The 23,893-nt window shown below is 41.7% G+C and overlaps 2 protein-coding genes across 10 annotated transcripts in view; both read right to left on the bottom strand.

The window, feature by feature from the left end:
• The window catches only part of LOC127000424 (zinc finger protein 12-like), a 33,541-nt gene extending 18,374 nt beyond the window's left edge, over window positions 1–15,167 (bottom strand). For 5 of the 9 annotated variants that reach the window (XM_050864138.1, XM_050864135.1, XM_050864136.1 and 2 more), the window contains exons 1-5: window positions 15,051–15,167; window positions 12,963–13,509; window positions 12,369–12,557; window positions 11,897–12,062; window positions 11,680–11,741 (exon numbers count right to left, since the gene is read on the bottom strand). In XM_050864138.1, coding sequence (XP_050720095.1) covers window positions 11,680–11,741; window positions 11,897–12,062; window positions 12,369–12,557; window positions 12,963–13,490 — 945 coding nt within the window. In that variant the 5' untranslated portion in view covers window positions 13,491–13,509; window positions 15,051–15,167. The other 4 variants (XM_050864139.1, XM_050864140.1, XM_050864137.1 and 1 more) reach the window with 4 other exon arrangements.
• Window positions 15,168–16,472: 1,305 nt separating this feature from the next.
• Window positions 16,473–22,968, bottom strand: LOC127000423 (dolichyl-diphosphooligosaccharide--protein glycosyltransferase subunit 1-like). The gene is made up of 10 exons (XM_050864133.1): window positions 22,685–22,968; window positions 21,837–21,947; window positions 21,193–21,441; window positions 20,671–20,867; window positions 19,996–20,198; window positions 19,741–19,855; window positions 19,314–19,518; window positions 18,479–18,661; window positions 18,166–18,293; window positions 16,473–17,547 (listed from the first exon to the last, which is right to left on the bottom strand). Exons 1-10 carry the CDS (start codon window positions 22,919–22,921, stop codon window positions 17,391–17,393), a joined length of 1,785 nt encoding a protein of 594 aa, XP_050720090.1. The 5' UTR covers window positions 22,922–22,968; the 3' UTR covers window positions 16,473–17,390.
• Window positions 22,969–23,893: the final 925 nt, after the last annotated feature.

Genomic DNA, 23,893 nt, shown 5'->3' with positions numbered 1-23,893 from the left:
GAGAGAGAGAGAGAGAGAGAGAGAGAGAAAAAAAAAAACTTGCCATACAAACAAATAACACAAAGCACATTTGCAGAAGTAAATTAACTATACAAATATGTTGCTTATTCCTCTCAAGAAATTTACCTTTTCCTGGCAGCTTATTAGTTAAAACTGTCAAAATGAGAAAAAAATAATATATACTATGTACTTGATGTGAATTGCAGTGGACCACAGCACAGCATCAAAATTCTCAAGCAACTGAAGTGTGTTGCTTGAGGACCACTTTAACCCGGTAGCAGCAGGGATCATATTTCTTAATGGTCCCCCCAGCGAGAAAAATGAGAAAAAATCACCCCTCACACAAACCATTTCATAATATATATCAAAGCATTTGTGATCAGATTATGTATCATCTATTTTGGGGGGTTTAAATCATGGCACAAATTTGGCCCGTCGCTGCTACACGGTAAAGCCACAAATTTGGCCCATCGCTGCTACCAGGTTAATGAAATGCCACACAAGATAACTTACAGTATGTGAAAGTTAACAAAACACTCACTTCAACATTCTTACTGATGTGCATTCTCTTTAGATTTTGTATATTTTCCTATTTCATGGTTCACAAAATGTTGTGTCTTTGGAATGTGTATAACTTGGTAGAAAAGAACTGAGGTGATCACTTAAGCAAGCAGATGGTATAATGTGTGATCTAAGAACAAGAGTGCACTTTTGTATCTGAATGCAAACTTAACTTTGATTAGACTGAATAATTCGACAAAATATTTTATTCTAAGAGTATGAAACATTAATTTTATATATAATATTTATTTGTCAATGAGCAGCACAAATTCCAGTGTATAAAGCAGTAAATTACTTTTCTACATCTTATGAAGGCAAAGCTACTCCCCACTCAGATCAGGACCATTGAATCCTGCTACAAGGTTCAACAGGTCCAGAGGAGAAATTTCATTTTTGCTGAAACTATCCCAGCTTTCAAATATTTTTGCCTGCATTCTTGAGAACTTCCCTCTTTGAAACTTCACTAACTCTTCATCCGTCACAAGAACATTCTGGTTTTCAGTAAAAATACATTCTTTGAAGAGAAGAGTTATGAGCTGATAGAATCCCATGCTTTTCTTTTGTGACTTGTGAGTGACCCGCTTGAGCCAACCGTCCACATCATTCTTTGTTCTGATCGGCCTCTTATACACAGACCAGCGAGCGGGTGGCCACAGCGAACTGCTAAACCAGGTCAACTTGACAAAGTTGACCAAATCTTTGTAGCACTGACTTGAGTCTTCTGTGGAATCAGTAAACTCATCAAACATGGCTGGAATTTCTGTCACTGGCAAGAAGGGCAAGGCCATCAACTGTCTACAGAATTTCTGAGTTGAGTCACTATTGTGGTAACTTGCTACCAAGTCAAGTTCATTGATTTTATGCCACACAATCTGGTTCCAACTATAATGAGATCCATATAGTCTGACAGTGGGGAGAACTTCCATTACAGCAGACCACAGGGGTGCTTCAAAGTCAATGGTGATAGTGTGAACATCAGGTGCTGTTGGCAGAAGCTCCAATATCTTCAACAGCACAGCAATATAATCTTCCTTTCTTCTGTCTGACATGAGGACAAATAACAGTGGAACTTGCTTGGAAGTAGATCTTGCCTTCATGAACACATGCAGAGAGAACAGCTGCTGGAAGGGCTCAGATGTGAGAGAGAATCTTGCATCAGAGTACCACATACTTGCTTGTGAGAGTATATTGAGCATTGCTGGAGTGCTGAAAATTAAATGTCTTTTTCCAGCTATATATATGTCTGCTTTTAGGAAACCCTCCGGTATAGCAGACTCATTGGCTTCAAAGTCGAGTGATGCAGGGTCCTTTGGTCGGGCTGCCCGTCTCTGGTAGTTGACGCTTCTGATGAGATTGGCAAGTTTGAGAGGACCAGGACACTCAGAAGCAAAGTCACTAGCTATGACTCTCTTGACTATTGAAGCAGCAGATTCATGAGGGTGAGCTTTTGCTTCTCTGTTGAGCCTGCTGAGAAATTTTGCCTTGGACAGAGCTCCCACCTCAGGAGGATGACAGTGCTCTACATTTCCACACATGAAAACAAAGCCAGACTGACGCACAGTTGCCCTGCAATACACTTTGTCATTTCTGATGGTGCACCGCCACACAGCAGCTGAAAAACAGGCATATACACCAATAAGGATTTGCCTTCCTTAAAAGTGATAGCTATGCATGTTTTTACCACTTAATTGACCAATTAAAAAAGCTCATTAATGAATCTGCAATACTAAAACTGAAGGTGCTGTCTGAGTACTGCCTTGTTGAAACTAAAGCCATAACAGAGGGTGTAAGAATCTTAAATTATCAAAGATCAAAAGAAAATACCTTTATAAGACTTCCTCATACTAAATGACAAAAGAATTGTATTATGGAAGCAACCCACCCCTAAATGCAATACAATATGAACTGATAATACTGACAGACAATCTGGACATAAGAAAACCTACAGAAAGAAAATATTTACACCAATACAACCAATGGATTGAATTTTCAAAAGGAAATTTACTGTAATTATAGATACTTTGTGAATATGACATCCTACACTCTTAAGATGCTCAAATGTAATACTAAGGTGATGCTGCACTGAAAACCACAACAGTACCATTGGCTGTCCCCTTGGCCTGGGTGTAAGAATAGCCTCTGCTGTCAAGGAGTCTGGGTTTCCCTCTCTTAGTGGCATCCTCTACTACCTCGAATGTCCAAGGGGCTGGCTCTTCATCTACACACACCTACCACACAAGACAGACATCAGTGGCCACTCAAAAAAATTTCTACTATAAGTTTATTATATATATGCAAATAGCAGTTTAATTATATTTCAGCTGGTTGATATGAAAGACCTTGGTTACTGAGTATTGAAATCTTGGTGAGTTATTAACCATATCTCTATCTGTGAAATGACTATAACATAACTGTAAATATAAAGTACAAAAATGATAAATGAGAACTGGTGTGTGTGTATATTGTGTAAGATTCTCATTTGATAAAGGGTGATGTAGAGTTCCCACTCTTTTAGATATAAACCTGGCGTGCAAATACTGTACTTGTGGCTAGTATTTAGGGAATACTTTAATTGAAAAATATGAACTTTGCAAAACTGACTCTACTTTTCACATCCCTTTCCATTACCATAATTCAATTAACTGAACAGAATAAATTTGAGAAGTTACTTTTGTTACAGGTCTTTTTCTAAGGCAATTTGTGTTCAATCAGGAAATGTGTGCTAGTGTTTAAGGATAGTGTGAGAGGGTTACTACTCTAACCAGTGTTCCTATAACTGAAATGTATGGAGCACAAGTAAGATCTACACAAAAACAATAACAATGTCACCTTTACATCAACTGGAGAAAGGCTCTTGGGCTGCAGGGACCGTCTGTGGTAGTGTGCTCGCCTTATGAGCTTGGCTCGAGCCACATGATCCAGAACATCTTGGCTGAACTCAGTGGATATCACTTCTTTTGCAACAGAGGACGGCGACTCAAGAGGACGAGCCTTAATCTCTCTGTTGATTCTACTGAAGGCTTTGGCCATGGGAAGAGCCCCATTTTCTGCTATGTGACAGTGATCTACTGGGCCCGGGATGAACATGTATCCCTTCTGGCGCACAGTGGCCTTGCAATAGGTTTTGACATTCCTGATGGTACACCTCCAAGTAATACCTGAAATGGCCACAAGTTTTCAACACCCTAATACTGAGGATCTAAGAAAGTCCTTTATAAAATCAGCAGATATAACAATCTATTATGCTACACAATTTAGTGCATAAATACATGTGCATATATTACCTTTGGGTGATTCTTTGCCTCTTGTGTAGGAATATCCCCGGCTGTCAACCAGTAAAGCGTTTCCTCGACTAGTGGCATCATCCACAAGGTCAAATGCCAATGGTCCAGCCTCCTCATCTGATGACACCTGGTCAGGCAGGTGGACAATGAGGTGCGTTCACCTAAGTTTTCCTTCTTATAAATTTACTTGCGTAAAACTGAACTCATTATTGCAGTGAAAACACAGCATAAAAATTTCATTAAAAATAGTCAGTTTATTGAGCCTCTGCAAGCACCAAAGTCTATTTCATGCTGGCCGCCAACCCTACAGGCAGCAGCAGTGCCTTGCCTCTTAATGCACCACGGCATTCCAGTTAAGGGTTGATATAACAATAAGAAAATATAAAGTGACAAACTCAATAGGCGCCTATGTCAAGTAAGCATTAGCTTTCTTTTACCATAAAAAATTAAGCAATGTTCTTGGTGAAGGACAAATTTCCTTAATGTAATGTTAAAGTTGAAGATTTGCTTGCTCTCTCTCTTCCCCCCCATTCTTGCATGCATGTACACATGTGCTTGCACACACACACACACACACACACACACACACTATAAACAAACACTTCTCCAGCTGCTTCCCTCCCACGCCTCTTTCCTACACATGTCAAACAAATATGGAAGCTACATGAACATGGTGAAAAGTCAGTTTCCTGTAATGAAATATACCATTAATGTGATGCTGCAAAAGCCTTTTGTAATCTTATTAATGTGACAAGATGTGAATAGTAAAGGGTAATGCTAAAAACAACTACCTTGGAATGTTTATTATAGAAAACCCTATCATACTTTCAATGTCTCTATAGTAAAGGCATTTACAAGATATACACATACCATAAACGTTATGCCTCAACATGAGGGAGTTTTATTTTCTTTAGAGAAAACTGTCCCTATGCAAAAATTTTAAATACATATAAAAGTTTATCACCAGACTGGTATATAAGAGCAACACCGAGCATTAACCACCATGAAAAATGTTGCATACCAAGCATATTACTGATCACCTCATTCCATAAGTATCTGTGTTCCCAGAAACTGCCCCCCACCACAGCTGCAAACACCCAGGTGACTAATAGAAACAATGCTCAAGGCAAACAAAAACTAAATGCCACCACAGCTGATCTGAAACCAAGTCTGTCTACCAAACACTTTACTTATTACTAATAGTCAACATCTTTCCACGCTGTCATCCCTGTCCGTGTCTCTTCACCCTCCTCTGATATTATGAGTTGGGTGCCGTCCCACTCCCCTGTCAGTACCAGTTGCTGCGCCCCTCCCTGCGGGGCACCCATTCGAGAACCTGGCCACTCCTCAGATATCACAGGGGCATCCACATTCCCACTTGGCAGAATAATTTCCCATTCCTCCTCAATCATTGGGCTGATATGGCTCCTCCCTAGTCCAGTTTCTGATGGCAGGTGTGGGTGACTCATTTCTGTGTCCTCATTTCTAGAGTGAAGTCCACTCTCAGCAGCATCAACCGTGTGAACAAGGGGATTAGTCACATCGTTGAATGACACTACCTGGATGGCATTACTTGTTATCTTCTCAGGCACATTTGCAACAGTCTCCTCAAGACCAACAGCTAAAGTTGGTGTATCTTCACAACTCTTTTTCATTAAGTTACTGAGAGAGCTAACTTCGCTATTTTGGCCATCACTACAAATAAACAAGGATGGGGTTTCTTTATTCATCATGACCTGCAAGACCCCGTGCTGCCTTGTGTAGTCCCTCACACGTAGTATACCATGAACTCGCTTCATGTGCGTGCTCCAGCCTACATAGTTCTCAAACTTGGCTTTGCATTTTGGGCACACAAACATAACATTGGAATGCTTCTGCATATGGTACCTAAGAGTTGAGGAAGACAAGTATGTTTCTCCACAGACATCACACCTGTAAGGCCTCTCACCGGTGTGGCTCTTAATGTGGTATTTTAACTCTGTCTTGGTAAAAAAGCTTCTTCCACAAATTTCACACACTTTGTCCCTTCCTGGCCCATACTCCTCATGGATCCTTCTCACATGATCAGTCAGAGTATACTTAGACACAAATGCCTTATCACAAATATTACACTTGTTGTAATTTTCCGTGGAGTGAGTCCGCATGTGTGTTGCAAGTGAGTATTTGTTGGCTAAAACTTTTCCGCACACACCACAGGCCGGAGGCTTGACATCTCTTTCCTTTTCATGGACTCGTAAGTGTCTGACAAAGTTGCCTCTCACCACAAACTTCATTCCACATTCAGCACAGGAGTGTTTTGCTTTGACAGAATCCTCAGACTCAGGGTGCTCTTTTCTTCTATGGCAGATCAGCCTCACTGGGTCACGAAACTCTTTATAACAATATTCACACGTTTTACTTGGGGTTGATTTATGTATCTTTTCTTCATGTATGCCAAGTTGGTGAGGAGATGCAAACTTAACACTACAGTCATTACATTCATACTCTCCAAACAGGTGCGTAAGAATATGGTCCTGCAGATAGTTTTGTGACGAGTAAGTGTTCTCACAGTACAGACAGCCGAGTGTTTTGCTTCTGTGAGTTTTTTCATGAGCTAAGTACAGAGGAGTTTTCTTGAACACCTTCTTACATACATCACACACAAGAGCGCCCCTGTCTCCCCAAATAAGTCCTTCAACCTTAACTTTACCTCTGTGGAGCTTAATTACATGAGTCACAAACTTTGATCTGACTCTGAAAATTTTGTTACAGACAGGGCAATTATTTTGTTCACTTTCCTTGGGAGCATGCTCAGTATTGCTATGGTTGCTTAACTCAGTGGTAGTGCCAAACTTGACATCACAACTTTCACACAGGTGGTCTCCATTAACATGAGTCAACTGATGGCTCTCAAAGCTCTCTATATCAATAAATTTGAGTGAACACTTGTTACAGGTTAGAACATTTTCTGGGTGACTTTCCTGAAGATGACGAGACAACGAAAGCCGAGCAGCAGTATGTCGGCAAAATGGACAACAATACTGTTTGTTTTCAAAATTTTCCCCATGGTTAATCAGCTGCATAGTAGATGATACCTCTTCCTCATAGTGGTCATAAGCCTTAGTTCTCATCTTTCCAGAGCAGCCAAGGCGACTTCCAACTGCACTACAATCACCACCATCCAACTCCTGTAATGGAGACAGTGCACTGTAGAGGACCAGGGTGCTTAGGGTCCAAGATCAACATAACAAGCCAAATACGTTCAGCACGTTGGAAAATATCCAAAAAGTAAGAAAACTACATATGTATTCAATAATAGTTCTTCTGGTTGAGGAATGTCTCTCTTTTTTTTCTTTTCTATCAGCATTACCATTCCAATATTTGCATATCCTAATTCAGGAGCCTTCACCATGTATACTCCTTAACTTTGATGAAGTCAATAACTTCTCCATGATGCTTGCTGGTCCTATCCCTCATTTTACAGACATATGTGACTTCATGCTGGGTTTCTGATGTTGAGGCAGCATCCATCACTGTCTCCTCAAGCACCATCATCCCCATCCCATCAGGGATCACAACCTGCACTGGTGGTTTCTGTTCTTCTTCAACACGGTACAAGGTAATGTGCTCTGAGCCCTCTTCATCCATTATATCTTCAACCTTTCCAGTCAGAACCTTTGTACATTGTTCAGAAACAGACTCCATATGAGTGAGTTCCTTTGCTTTCTCTAATCCATGGCGGGAACAGAGATCCATGAAGTTACCAGGGTGTGTTACTTTGTGAACTCTCCTCAAGTGATTCTTTGTATCAACATCCCGTCGAAACATCTGAGAACAGATTGGACATTCTGAGTCTCTGGTAGTTTTGTGTGTTGCTCTGTGGTATCGCATGCGTGACAGTGTGTAGAAGGCATCCCCGCACACGTCACACTTAAAGTTTCGCTCATTGGTGTGTGTCTTGTGGTGAAGCGTCAGCTCCCACTCTTGCAGGTACACTTTACTGCAAAGTTTGCATTTGAACTGAAAATCACTGCGATCACTATGAACTCTTTTAATGTGCATTTGTAGTAGATGTTTGGCATAAAATTCTCGTTCACACTGAGGACACGGAAAAGAGTGTTTCTTTGTATGAACCATATTTACATGAATATCAAGAGATGCTTTAGAGCTTAGTTTCCGATGACAATAATTACACTGGTATGTCCTGACATGGGTTAACATGTGTCTCTTGAGACCTAACTTTGAGGGGTACTTTTCATTACATACACTACAGATTTCTGGACAATCCATACTGTCACGGTGTTCCATTTCCTTATGGGTCTTTAGTGATGTAGGACTACTGAAAAATCGTTTGCATTCATCACACATTAGCACTTTCTTCTGGCCATGAACATAATACATATGGTCAACTAGGTGGGACTCGGTTCCAAACTTCACACTACACTTCAGACATTCATATGACCCATTGATATGAGTTTTCAAATGACTTTCTAAGAATTTTAACTTAGAAAACCTTCTACAACAAACTTTACATTCATGAGGAAACAGGTGAATGTGTTCCTTGTACCTGTGACTCTGATATGCCACCATGCTTTTACATATGTTTCCACACTCTTCACACACTATGCTACTGGCTGGAAGAATTCTTTTGTCAGTGCTTGGAGTCTTTCTCTTCCCCCGTTTGTGCTTTTTTTCTACATGAAACTGTAACTGGTCTTTATTTATAAATGTTGCAGAGCAGGATGGACAAGTGTTGGCAGAATCAGGATGCTGTTCTTTGAGATGCTTGATGAGAAGAGTGGCTGTTGGGAAGCCCACCTCACACTTATCACATGCAAGATCATTGGGCGTGTGATTGACCAGATGAGAATCAAGGTCATGTTTTTTGTCAAACACGAGAGGACAATGGGGGCATTTACCACTTGGCGTGGTATGAGCCTCAGAGCAGTGGACTTTAAATAGTGGCTCACTATTAAACAGCTCACCACAGTCTGGACAAGCCAACAGCTCATCAAGGTAAACATGTGTGACATCTGTGGGCTGTTTACGCTGCTTGGACTCAAATAGCCGGTACTCTTGGGAGGCATGTTTAAACTTAATTGGTCGCTTTCCCACGCCTCTCACAAAGCGCTCCTCCTCTACCCCTCCCATGTTCCTCCCCTCAACGATACTCTCTAGGTGTGAAGGCCTCTCCTGCAACAAGAAGAAGCCGCACTTAGTCACCTATTTTCTGCACGTGCACAGCACGTCTACACATGGCCAAGTGCACTGATATCTTCTTGCATGAAAAAAATATGAAAATGCAACTTTGCAGCAAGCACTAGTCAATCTCAATGTTTCCCTCCTTGTATCATCCATCAATATTTACTTAATGATGTCATGCAAATTATGCTAGGCAACATATCACAGGTGTGGACAATTAATGGTCTGCAAACAGCCAAACACCTATGGTAAAAGTTCTGCACCAATTGAAAAGAAAACTGCTAGCATAAATTATCTTTGAAAAAATTATTTACAAGCTCATCACAATCATAGACTAGTATATTAATGGAAGATTAAAACTGACGAGACTAGTAATGTAGTCTTTCAGATTTAGGAAAGAAAACAAGAACTGCTGAGCTACGGGGCCATCAGTCTGAGGGACACAAACCATTGAGGGAAAACAAACCACTGAGGGAAATCAACCACATAGTCAACCACAACCCATTCCTCATCCACATCCTCAACAACCAGACTTTTTTTTCTTTTTAAGTTTGAATCCTGAGTAAGAAAATATACTATACGAGCAAATTTTGAGAAATGTAATTCCCAGTCCCAAGTTTCTCCCTTCATGTTGCAGCAACACAAAATGCTGCATCTAACTGATGATGGTCACCAAGCACAACAGAACGATGTGTGTCTGGGAACGTGCATCCTTTGAGAGCTTCCAAAACAGGATCCTGAGACCATCACTTCATGTAATAATATAACCTCAGTTTCAGTCAGTAAAGTAACAAGCTAACAAAACTCTTTAGTGTTCTAAAGTAGTTGTCATGATTTTTTTTTTAATGTACATCAGTATAAATGTGATATACAGTTCTACATAAATTATTTCATAACGTCATTACATATTTGCAAAAACTTTTGGGTAAAATTCTCGTAATACAACCAATGCCGGTAATTTTAATTTTCCTGTGTACATAATCCCTCCAAATGATGTTGGCTTACTATTCCTTATATCTTCTCACACATTTATATATTTGAAACCATTGTACGATAATTCAAGGTTGTTCTTTTGCGGAGGATGTATTAATAAAACTTTTGATCCTCTGAAAGTTGTTACAATTCAGGAAAGATTGCAGCCACCTGAATGTTACCAAGTTACCAAGCCTCCCAGATGTAATATGGTAACTTTCACATGAACACTCAATAAATATTGAAAAAAATCCCCCTGTAACAGTAATTCTGCAAAGCTGCCCAAATTTATGAAGTTAGAAATGCCTCAAACAATATGTAAAATTCATGATGATAATTTTGTTACACGTACAGCAGATTTGGTCCGGAAGCTTTTCAGGCTGGGAGAAGCAAATCAAAGTCGTAGTAATAGACTGGACATGAGTTTAGTGGCATGATGGAATGACTGAAATGCATGAAGAAATGGCTGAGGATGGGAATGATGGCTGCAGGGAAGAGAGAGCAGGCCTGTATGTCTTGGTTTCATTGGTCCAAAACCCTTTTCCTTATCTGCATCCAATCAACTCACAGACAAAATACGTATCACAGAACAGCTGTTTGAGAGTCCAATAAGAAAGAAAGAGAAAGAAAAATGTCATTATCATGACATTTCATAGTAGCAGGTTAGGAGGGAGAAAAGTCAGATGATCACATTTGCAAATATTAGGTCCAAAATTATCTAAGTGAATTTCATCCCCGACCTTGACCCCTGTAAGATAGGGGCTACGTCTTTATAGTCACTCGTGCCACAGAGTGGAATGGGGATAATTATATTTCTTAGCCCCAGGTCTAAAACACTGAAGAAAAAATTATATGACAATATGAACTAGGAAGGACTGTACATCAGTCTTGTTCCGGCTACCTTTTAGATAATGTTCTGAGGCTTTTTTTAATCTTATAGGCACCTTACATTCACTCATCAGACCAATTCCATAATAATCATGAACCATTAAATACTCATGGAATAGCAGTAACAACCTTCCCAACACACAGGTACAACATACAATATGCCCACACAAAATTAAATACACATGAAATAAGTACATTATAAAAACATATTACTACAGTTATATAATCTATCAATTATATTTCTAATACTGCCAAAACTTAGGTAATCACTGATTAAACTTTGGTAATCAATCCAATGTTATCTTTATGAATGGCAAACAGATATTTTGTGGCATCCATCAACTAATAAGCATTGCTGATTTATATCAAAGAATTTGTTCATTAATGAAATTAACTTTTAGCATTTTAGCAGTAAGTGCTGCTACATTTTGCAAGAATATATATCCTTTGATTGGATTCATAGACAGTGAAATTCATCTTGAATTGGACTTTATTACATCTGTTTTTTTTTTTTGTTTTTTTTTTCCCAGAATTACTGATGCCAAAGTCTGCCAGCAAGGTGTCTAATCAAGTTCTAACAAAATTTCAAATCAAATCAAATCAATTGATACTTCACTGCCAGCACCTCCCAGCAGAAGAAAGATTTAATGAGACAATGGAATTTTGTTTAATCCTACATATCATCTGTGATGTTAGCAAAGAATGAATGCTTCATAAACTAACATGAACATTTCATTGTCTTTCTTCCCCTGGCAGTGTGGTGGCAACACAACAATGTCTGTCTTTTCCTTACCTTGGACCTGGTGGAATCCTTTCTGGGCCGGCCTCGCTTTCTCTTAGGAGGACTACCAGTGTCTGCAATGAGTAACATATGAAGCCTCTCTCTCTCATACACAATCATGAGTCACAAGAAATCCCCTGTGTACTATATCAAACCCATCTGCTACTATTTTGGAGACAACACATCAGAACACTGACTTCAAGGAGAACGAATATGGGTCAAGACTTACCAGCTGGGTCTGTATTTTCCCTTTTTATCCTTGGCTTCTTGAATTCCGGCTCCCATTCTTCATCCTGGATGCCCGGGTCTTCCTCCATTAAGTCCTCCACCTGGGGCTCAAAGTTACTGTCCAGCTCCATGTCCAGCAGCTGGTCAGCCTCGTCTTCAGGCTCAACCTTTAATTTATGTAAAATGAAAATTCGTATTGAAGTTTTGAGAGAGAGAGAGAGAGAGAGAGAGAGAGAGAGAGAGAGAAATTTATATATTCATGTCAGTAATGGATGAGTAATTACATGATCTAACTTGAACTATAAACACGAAATCTTTAACCTATTATGTTACCTAGATGGCATCCAACTTCAACTGATACAAGTGCGAACTGGGTGATAAATAATGCTAGTAAATGGCAAGATTTTTTCATCAGTGTGGTTGACGCAAGTGATGGCACAGCACAGTGATTGTTCCTTCTCCCCCACACTGACCTTTGGAAACACATAGTCCGTCTTCTTGGCCGTGGCAGGTTTTCTTCTTCTCGCCCGGCCTCCATATGCCGACACTGTCTCCTGGTACTTATTTACAATCTCCTCCTTGGTCTCCCGAATCTCCACCTCTAGCGAGTCTACACGGTCCAAGAGACTGAAGCACCGCCGGCACAGGATGTCGCTGTGAGCCTGGAGTGGATGGAAGGGGCTGTAAAATACTCTTACCATTTCAGACTACAGGATTTTATGGGACTACTATTTACAGCAGGCCATAACTTATTCTGCAGCACGAAACCTAACCATCAGATATCACCACTCTTTAAAGTTTTATTACCAAGGCATTGTATATCATGTGTCAAGTCAGATAACAGCCATAGCCATTAGTGAAAATTTTGTTTCTTCCTCACACATATAACTAAGACAGTCTGTATGAAGTGAAAATTTTGCTTCTTTCTTACACATACAATTTAGATGGTCTGTATAGTGAAAATTTTACTTCCCTACTAAATAACTAGTCGATTTGTATATAAAATTAAAAAAACACAGAGGCTCAGTATACATTTTAAAGTGACGGAAATCACCACCCCCACTAACCTTCCGAGACGTCAGCTTCTGTCCGATGAGGCTGGAGAGGAACACCGCCACCCGCCTCTGTGTGGTGGTCGTCTGAGTCTTGAACACTGGTACTTGCTCGTCGGACTCATTCGACGTCAGGTCTAAGTTGCAGACCAAACAGTGAGGTCCAATGGATTCATACGCCTCTCTGGTCTCCGTTTCCGTTTCCTCTTCTCCGCCATCGTAACTCTCCGACAGCTTGGTCTCATGCACGATTGGGTCCTCTTCCTCATCTTCACGGTTTGAAATGCTGGATATTATAGGCAAATCTTCTGTTCCCATGTGTGTTTCTGTGACCGTCTGCATGATGTCCTTTGCGTCATGTTCCTCCCCTGTTACCATCACAATGCTGCTGGGGTCTGAGCTGTCCTGAGTCTCCACCGAAGCCACCAAAGAGGAGTCGAGGGAGGCATTCCCCAAGGCTGACGGATCCACAATTGTGATGGTGATGGCCTGGGGGGGTTCCCGGGCCTCTCCCAATGGCACAATCTTCTGTTCGGACGCCATGGCACTCTGTTCTGTAGGTCTGAGAAGAGGTGTATACGAATGTGTTCATTAGGGATTTGGCGTGTATTTCATGTTACAATTAGTAATATAGATACATTGACTTCCTATTGACTTTTTTTGTGAATTTCCCTCCTCTCCTGAAAACTTTCCATGAAAAAAAAATCCATGGCAAATACTAAAACTCACACAAACTATAAAGTTAGCCCTCACAATATGCAGACATGGGGAAATAAAAGTACTTAAGACCTCACTAGGCCATGATTAAGGCAGACTCTGCCACCACTGCCTGCCTTATTGACAATGGCCTTTAGCAAGCCGTTTCAGAAATACCCACCCTCAATGCCCCGATATTTTGATCTAACTACAAAACATCACCTAACACGGAGGTTTTGTCCCCATCATCACACCGTTAAAGCAATTTCTGTAACAGGTTGTCAGAAAAAATAGAGTCAAACTCCATGGTGTGTCAGGTGAAAAACTAAATACCCTTATTCTGATTTAATGAGACCTATTATCACCTAACAAGGGCAGGGCTTCCCTTTCATCAATCCCCCATTTAATCATCTATAGATAAATAATGGGAAGATATAGCAGAAAAAAGTGTCAACCCCCTTTTTTTTAGCCCTTGAGCTGTTTCCTTTCCTGTAGAGAAAAGGTTAAGATTCATTTCATTAACGTGCCAGTATTTCATTACCTACCTTACGAGACATCACAACTGCTCTTCATATATCTTATCAACAAACGTTCAACAATCATGGAAACACTTCTTAAGTCAAATTCAAGGACTATTTTTTTCATTGTTGAAAATAGGGGATAGCATTCACAAAAGCGTAGCCTCCTCTGGCGGCGGCCGCAGCGGCAGTCCAGCCGGTGTTGCGAGAAATACCTCCTCGCAGAAAAAGTCGCATATATGTCGGGGGGTCCAGGGGGGGCTGTGCCCCCCTTGGTTAGGAGGAGGGTTGAGGGGGGCAAAGCCCCCCACGTTAGAGGTTAGGTTATGTAGTTCGGTTGGAGTAGTTTAAATATGCTCCCCTACCCAAAAACCCCGATATCCCACAGGTCCCCCAAGTTGAACCTCACTGCGAGCTATTTTGTGGCTGCGGCGGGTCCACAAAAGGCATTGAAAAGCCAATCATTTAGTGATTTCCGGAGGAAAATACTGTCTCCGTGATAAACAGCAGCATATTTTGTTCAGAAATAAGCAGTCAGCATCTCGAAATTAGAAACGTTAATAAAACGAATCTTTACCTAAAAAAAAAAAAAAAAGTGCCTCGGGTGTTAAGCTAGATAAACGGTTGAGGTCGGTTTTATTAAGGCGCAGATATCTCGTCTCCTACCAACCACCTGCTCTTCCGCTGCTGCACATATGTTCCGCTCACCGCCAAGGCTGCCGCAAATCAACATGAAGGAGTGCGGCAAGAAAAGAAAAAAAAAGTTGAGCCGAAGACAAAATAGACAAGCTTGCAGACCCTCCCTCGCAGGTGCTGGCGGCGGACCTCCACACCCGCTGTCCGGAGAGCAACAAGGATGACACACAGTATTCCCGAGGCTCATAATTACCACGCGCCGCTGTACCCTCGGCAGCAGCCCCCGACGAGGCTTCAGCACAGCGTCCCCGGCAGCCGCCTCCTCGGTCCCGCCGCCGCCATCTTCCCACAACAAACACTTCGACATCCATAGCCTTCTAAATACAACAAATAGGGATAAATAACTAAATAAAAGTATAAATAGATAAATAGAAGTGAAAATAAATAGATATGAATACAATTACTACTTATAAATACAAGAGCTGACAGTTTAAACTACTAACGCTTGTATCTTTGAGTAGTATTTGTATACATATCTACATATTTTCACTTATATTTATCTATTTATACTTTTTATTTATCAGTTTATCTATATTTATTGCATTTAGAAGCCTCATGTGTGTGTGGAAGGGACATATTAAAACGCCCCATCCACACTCACATGAGACCTTTCCTAATAGCTTGGGCTTGATTAGCGCGCACATGTATGTTTAAATAGTCTATGACGACGTTACAGCAGCATTAATACGTCAGAAAAATATACAGAATTGTATTTTCTCGGCATGTACCGAAAAGATTATTGGAACCGAACCGTGAGCGTGGCGTCCAAGGCATTGACCCGCCAAATTCAAAATGACCAAATTTTTACTACCTTCTAAATAAATAGGCTTTCTCCCTCTAGCTATCAGCATCGTCACTTTTGTTTTCAAAAGTACTTATAGAAGGGCAAAGTTCACCATAAATACCCCTTGATCATCTCTTTTCCTACGGTTTATAGCTCCAGTTCCCCTTTTTTGAAAAGCCTCTTGTAAAAGTTGCTAGGAATTCCATGGACTATTTTGTGATGTTACTGATAGTTTTACACGGCCATTCATCTTGAACGGAAGAAAACACGCATGAAAACCCGATCAATCTTCTCTGTGGCCTTAGAAAATGGTCGCAATGGGAGCCTAATACATTTAATAAGGACCTATCCAAATTATACACTTTGGATTTTGACAGCTCTATATGCTTCTCAGTACCCTGTAAAATTGGTGTGTCTGTGAGAAAGAGAGAGAGAGAGAGAGAGAGAGAGAGAGATTAACACTGGACTATGGCCCACAAGTTGTCAGCCCCTTCAGCAAAATCCGTCATGGGTGCTCTGTAGTGCAATGGTTAGCACACTCGGCTCACAACCGAGAGGTCCTGGGTTCAATCCCGGGCAGAGCAGACAGATGGGCAGTCTCCTTACACCCGTGCCCCTGTCCACCCAGCAGCAAGTGGGTACCAGGTGTCAGGCAGGGGTTGTCTCCCGCCTCCCGGGGTGGTGGTCTGGCTACTGCCATGGTGGGTAACTCAAGGGCGCAAACCCACGGCCCCCAAGCCTGGCTTCGGCCATGAGAAATGCCAACGGAACTAAGAAGCAAAGCAAAAGCTATTTACACCTTTATTCTGTAGGTGAAATTAAAGAAAGATACAAAACTTGGTCTTTTTATTAACAAACCCACCTTACAGTATAATTATTTCCTCCCACAAAGAACTTGCAATTAATTGCTTTTAAGTAAATTGAGAGGAAAATGCCACTCATGAGCAAACTAAATAAACACCAAATTAGCTCTTGAGATAGATATAGATAGACAGAGATAGAGATAGAAATAATAACAATAAACCTTCAAATATTCAGACAAAAGCATCTCATTGAAAACGTAAAAAAAAAAGAAAAAAAAGTGAGGTTTCTTTAGCAGTGGGCACAGCAGCAGAGACATACCCACAGCACACTTCAGAAGCATGCCCACTCACACACCCTTACCCCCCTGCACATGCATATGGTTGCATTCTCCCCCTCCTGGTCCCTCCCCATCACAACATACACACTTCATACGTGCAGCAACTAACATGGAATCATTGGCAGCCTAGTATGTACATGTATATCAAGCACACCAGGGTTTTGTGTGAAGAACCATTAAAAAAACAAAGGTGAATACAGAGCAGGTAGAGTAAAAGGGGTGGTATAGAAAAAGAAAAATCTAAAATAGTATCCTTGTCAGCCACATAGAGTTAGTGCACAATTGGATTTGGTCATAGGAGTGAATCATTAACAAAACAAAAGTGGATATTTACCAGGTACACTAGAAGAGGAGGTACAAAAAAGAATATAAAATTGTAACCTTATCAACCTTACTGGGCCTTAACATGAAGAGTTGGTACACATTAAGATATGGTAGCAAGAGAAGGTAAATCGTTAACAAAGGTGAATATTTAGCAGGTACAGTAGAGAGTGGTTCCCAGAAAATAATACAAAACAATAACCTTATCAGCCACAATTATCTTTATCTAGCACACTGGAGAAGGTTGACGGGGGTTGCTATGGGAGGGTCAAGACAGGACCGCCGACTCAGATGTTTCCGAGGATGCTCTTGATCTTCTCGAGCGCCTCTTCCTTTTTCTTGTTCAGTGGCCCTTCAGCATCCATGTACTGCTGCTTGCTCATCTTGCCAGCCACCAGCTTCTCCACATTGGTCAGCTGCTGCACCACACTGTCACGAAGGGTCCTGAAACACGAGACAAAACACTTTAGAACTGGTGACTATGACTCTTCTTTATATCGTTTAACGTCCTTATTTCCCTTATGAGGTTGGACCGGCTATGGATCTCTCCCTCTCTTGATAATCGTATACTCTCTACTCCCTGATGTCCTTCTTTCTCATATCTTCCTGCACACTGTGACTTACTGTACCTACTATGAAGGCAATACATAATACACCTACTGGAAAGACCATAAAGCATACAAATCAATTACCATGCTATATTCAGCACCGTTTAACTAGCACAGCATTTCTCAAGCTTCAGGGGGGAAAAAAAAAAAAAAAAAAAAAAAAAAAAAAAATAAACAAGTGTCATGCCCCAGCTTATTTTCTCTTTTTCTAATTTCCTACACGTCCTCTGTATGTATCGAAACACACCAGAAATTAATCAAGACAAGGTGAGGGTATTCGCCGGCTGCCTGGGATTGAACCAGCGACCAACGTGGCGGGAGAGCCACTCCTTACCGAGTCAGCCAAAGAGGTACCCCACTGGCTAAGTGGGTTATGGGAGGCTCGTTCATCAGGCATAGTCGCCACACTACACACGCATTAAGCTTCTGAAGTTTTACCTTTCAGAATACTTACTTATCGATTTTCTGAAGTTCGACCACCTTCTCTGCATACTCAGCATTGTCGAGGCGGATCTTTGAGGAAATGTCAGTGATGGATTGGGTCTCATCACGGATACTGGACTGTATCTTCTTGGTGGCAGTCTGAACAATGGAGAGAGAAAAACATACATTACTTTCCAAAGAAGTAAAAAAGAAAGCTAAATCACAAGAAAAAAAGAAAAGCCAGATAGTAATGAGTAGTCTACCCTTCCTTACACATGTGAAAATTAATTACTAGAAAATGTGATAAAAGTGTGCACAAGTCTTATGGCAGGGCTATGACCTACCTGTGAATGGGCAACATCCTTAGAGCTCTTCAGTTTCTGTATTTCCTCCTCCAGTTTCTCGTAGAGGCGAGCACGCTTCTCATGGTGAGTGTGGACCTGCTCACAGTGGGACGACACGCGCATCTTGGCCTCAGTGGCGTCGTCCTTGCTCAGGGTGAGGTCAAGGCGGACATACAAAATAACCTGAAAAATGAAAAGATGGAACAAATTTGTATGATGGTGATTATACTGCTAACAGTAAAGAGAAAGTGAACAATAGGCAATGCTTGCCTATTTTCTATCTGAAAATAGGTGAATACGATAAGGATAGTGAAGCAGTTTTGGTATTGCTCTGCCTGCTACTTTGCTGCTTCAAGGTGTAAGTAAAGTGATCCAGTTAGCCACTTCTTTTCCATACCATACATCTTAACTCAGAAAATCACATTTTTCCTTACTGAGACTTTCTTTATAACACAGTGAAGGCTTTCTTTATTAAGGTGTCTGGATATGATGTGTTTGAAAGTTCCTTAAACCTAACCTTTATTGGAAATACAATTTTTGTTGCTTAAAACTTTTTAATTAATACCTAGTCATTTTAACTAAAATTGGTTTGTTTATTTATACAAATACTCGTGTAAAAAATTTGAAAATTCATGGGCACTGAAACTTCCCAGAAATTTTTCTAGATAAGTTTCTAGTTTCTGGAAATTTTCCCACCTTCTGCAACTCTAGCTGGTGTCGAGGTACTTTTTAAACTCTTTCTGAAATGAATTCTGATTGTTATTTGGAGTTGTAAAACACCAATAGACCTTAGGATCAGGCACAGCACAAAACAGAACACAACAAACAATCTCACCGTCAAGAAGAGAATGAAGAAAGCCACCACGACCAGAAGGGGTTCTTGCAACATGAGGATGGATGGGAACTTGTAGTGCAGAGTGAAGTCCTGGATGTGACTCTCTACCAGGTTCCTCTTTGTTACAGAGATGACTGGCCGCCCCACAGTGTCTAGGTAGGTGTAGTGGAGGGCGTCTGGCAGGCGCTCCATTGGGTATGGAGTCCTGGAGCAAAGCAAACAAGACTGTGTTAAGCAATAAAGAGACAGAGTAATGGGCTGGGCTGATGGAAGTATTACATGGCTTGAATCTTGTCTTAAAACGCTTCCTCTTTATAGATCTAATGTAGCCTACCGACTTTTCAGCTTCAAGACTTATGCAAGAAGTATGCAAGAAAAGAATCAACTAGCTTTGAACACTGAGGTGCTGTATCAAAGCAAGACTTACTCAAAGGCGATGTTGCGGACTCCCTCAGGCAGAATGACGACAAGCTTCAGTTCGTCAATGGTAACATCGTCAAAGACATGGTCCAAAATGCGCATCTTCAAAATGTATTCGTCCCCTGGAAAGAATTAGGAACATATAATTATACATTTTAAGTAAGTTAAAATACTATGGCCTCAAGAATAGATAATTGCAAGCATATGCAACATAATTTTTACAGTTGCAAAGTAGAGGCACTATTCAGAGTAAATAACGTACCAGAGCTATACAGGTACTCGTAGGAGGGAACATTGTAGCCAATTTTATAATGTGTCTTCCAGCCCCCAAAGAGAGGGAACCTTGGCCTCAAATCAAGCTCAACAGCATCATCCTGGATCCTCATGTGTGAGGTGGAAATGTTACCAATCTCATCACGGTAATACACATCCTTGGCTGAGGCGGGAATGATAGTCTTGAAGGACCTGGTAGGGCAAAACAGATATTATGTCAGAATATATGGTGCAAAGTGTGAGGGAGCTGGTGGAGACGTTAAATAATTGGCGAACTTTTTCTAAGCAAGCTGTGAATAACTTTGGATATTGTCACCTTGCCTAACGCCTTTCATAATTGGAAATTTTTAATTATTCTTGTGGAGTTTAATGGTTGCCGTGCTCTCTCTCTCTCTAAATATCTTCCAGCACCTGTGTGTAGAGTTCATCTGTGCCCTGCCTCCTGAGTGTCTCCATGAATACCTAAGTTTTACCAGCCAAATGCTTTTTCATATCACAAGATCTTGCCTACTTTACTTCTATTCTTCCTTCTTACTTCTCTAGGCTCACCCAGTCACAATACCTATGTGGGTAACTGGGTATTGAATTTTATGGTTATGATATGGAGGAGGAAGAGGAGGGGGAAAAAAAAGGCATCAATGAAGGGAATTACAGCAGCACTCACTTGATGCTGGAGTAGCTGTTGTGTTCCCGCTGGTAGTCGTAGCGTGAGAAAGGTCCCTTGAGCTTGGCACCAGTGTGAAGAACATCCAGAGTCTCCTCCACAGCAATATTCCCCCAGTGAGACACTTCAATCACTCGCTCCAGCTTGGTAACCATCAGGAACGGTGCGTTGTTCTCGTAGTGAATGGTCATTGTGTCCTGTAAAATATACATCACCATCATCAGCCTTAATTCACAACTCGGCTCATTTTTTATTACATCATGAAGCAATTTACTATTCCCCAAAAGAAATATGAAACTTTGGCAGGCCCCTTACACAGACTCATCTCTGGCACATCTATGGGCTTCTAGTAGTTAAAGTTAGTACAGAATGCCTATCAACAACAAGTCCAAGAGAAGATGGCGCCACTGTAAACACTTGCCTGCGCCATGACGGGCTAGGGCCGAACACCATCCAGGCCCCTCAAGTAAGCCTACTGGCGCTATAGGCATAGACGTAAAAAAGAAAAAAAATCCAACTTACCACAGAGAACCCAGCCACTCCATCATAGGACCCATAGGTGATGGAAGTGTCTGTGTGTGTGGTGGGTTTGAGGCGGGAGTAGGTCTCAATGTTAGGGGAGGGCAGGGTGACGGTGGTGGTCTGTGTGGTGGTGGTGTACGGGGTGAGCACGTAGTGGTTGCCAGTGTAGCGCACCAGCTGCTTCTCCCCCTGCTGGATCAAGGCTGGGTATGGCTCCAGTATCTGTGTCATGATCATCTCTGTCTCCACCTGTAAAAACAATCACCACCATTACTTGACCTATTGTCTTGTTAATGTCTCTCACTGAGACAAATGCAATAAAGGGGTCATCATGCTGATACTGAAGACATCACTAAAATGAGAGGATATACTAGGTAAAAAGGTTAAAACTGGTCAAATTTTATAAATCCTTCATCTGGAACTACATCTACAGAAAAGTTGTGTAACTTAGATTCCGCTGTCAAGATGTATGGTAAGAGGCAAGTTGTGTGATCCAGAGAAATCCTTCATTGGTCCATCTCATTCAGCTGAACATCCACACACAATAACACCAACAGACAGGAACTTCCCACACCCAGTTCTCACCCCCTCACTCCCCACACACTGCCCTTGGTTCACCCTGACACAGGTCTCCCAACACTCACATTGATGGTCTTTCCAGGCTGCAGAGGGTCTCTGAGGTCCACCCTGAAGAAGGCAATGTCTGGGTGCTCCGGGACTTGAGTACTTGTAAGCCTGAGCACTGAACCACCAGACTGGAGAAAATATGATAGGCATTAGTGATCCATTGCATGTTAAAGGAGATATATTTTCATAAAACTAAGCTACTAGATTGAAGTCTTTGATTTATATGAAAATAAAATAAAAATGTCTGTATCACAAGTAGTATGATGGTACATTCCTGGGATTATTATAAAAACACAGCTTTGGCCTTGGCAAGACAATGTCATCCTTGGGTAGGGGCAAGTGCGACAAGTAAACTTCTGGAACAATACTGTTTCAAACCCCATGTCTATTTAAGATCCTTCAGAAAACTGACAATCTAATGGCTAGTAACCTATTACCACTAATGACCTATTGATACTAAGGTAGTAGGCTGTCGTCACATCAGCTCAAGTGCTGTCATGGCAGTTTTCCAGTGAAATAAAAGGACTATGTCAATAAGAGAAAAATACTGCAAATTAAGTAAACATGGGGATTGCTCAACTCTGCTAAATAATATCCAGTGATAATGATTGGTTCTATCGCTGCGCCAATATATCATTTCCTACCATAACCAAATACTCTTCTGATGTCATATTCCTCCACCAACCTTCAACACCCCAGGAAACTCAATCTTAAACAAAATTAGCACCAACCCCCGGTGAGTCGGGTGTAATTCTAGATAAATACCGAAAACAGACGGAGGACACCAGGACAGAGATAACGGAGGAAAGCTGTACTGAGAAAACTCCTGCCTGCCCCCCGCCCCATGGCCTCCCCCGGGGCTCACCTGCACGTTGGCGAAGGACAGGTTCTCCTTCTCGGCCGGCGTGAGGGCCAGAAGGAAGGACTTGACCGCCGCCGCCCCGCCATTCTCCAGCGTGATCTTATTCGTGACTTTGACCAGCTGGGAGGAGATGTCCAGCTTCCTCTCGATCTTCTTGTTGATGATGTCCCTGTTGACGGCGTCCTGCAGCCCCGCCACGCCCGCCGCGGCCACCACCAGGCACAGGAACACCCGCATCATCGTACCGGCAGGAGCACACACACGCAGCACACAGGGGGGGGTGAGGGGGGGCGGCGCCGGGCAGCCAACCACCGAGTGACAGCCAACGTTACCAGATTATCGTACGCATGACATTGTATTTTCCGCTCTCTGGCCCATGAATATTGCAGAAAATAATATCAATAATTACCAATTTTAACAATAATTATAAATGCATATCGTTATATTTGTGGGTGCGATAGTTTTTTGTCAGAAATCGGCAAAAATAACACGCCAAGTACAACAATCTGGTAACGTTCAACTGACAACACGGGACAGCCGAGCACCGCGCTGCGAACACTCCTGTCTGTCTTTTAGGCTTCAGAGGGACGGGAAACGAGGCCTAATGTGACAAAATATCATATGTAAAATACGGGGAGAAGGAAAAGTTGATAAAGGAAAGACCCTACGATAATATTGCTAACAAACATAACTGCCGTTGTAAAGGCAATATTTTGCATCCACCTCCTTACTAAATGAAAAAATAAGGCCGAATACAATAGAAAAGATCATATGTAAAATATGGAGAATATAAAAGATAGAAAGAAAAGACCTGCCTACAACAGTAGTAGGGTACTGACAAACATTTGCCGCCGCACGGGCCATTGCCCCGAACCCTCCCATGGGGGGCCGAGGAGTCTCCTTTTCAGCAAATAAGAATCATACCTACAAACAAGGAACTACCGGGCAGAGCCACGCGTCTTCATCTCTATAAGTCAAGTTTAATCCTTTTTTTTCAGAAGGATAGGGCATCTCCACTGACTGAGAGCATGACCATGTGGGACTGGCCAGATATGACTGTAGACAGGACCGAGTTGAATGGAAGCTCGCCGGTGTGGCGTCGTTAGACATCCCCGTATCGTGAGACATCCCATCCTGAATACATACATGAATTTCGACACGGTACCGTGTCTTTTGTCGACTGCTTGTCGGGATCTGTCCCACCCAAGTTTA

Source organism: Eriocheir sinensis, chromosome 18 (genome assembly GCF_024679095.1).
Source record: "Eriocheir sinensis breed Jianghai 21 chromosome 18, ASM2467909v1, whole genome shotgun sequence".
Taxonomy (NCBI): domain Eukaryota; kingdom Metazoa; phylum Arthropoda; class Malacostraca; order Decapoda; family Varunidae; genus Eriocheir; species Eriocheir sinensis.
The sequence above is the reverse complement of the archived record's forward strand: the minus strand, read 5'-3'. Positions and strand labels throughout refer to the sequence as shown.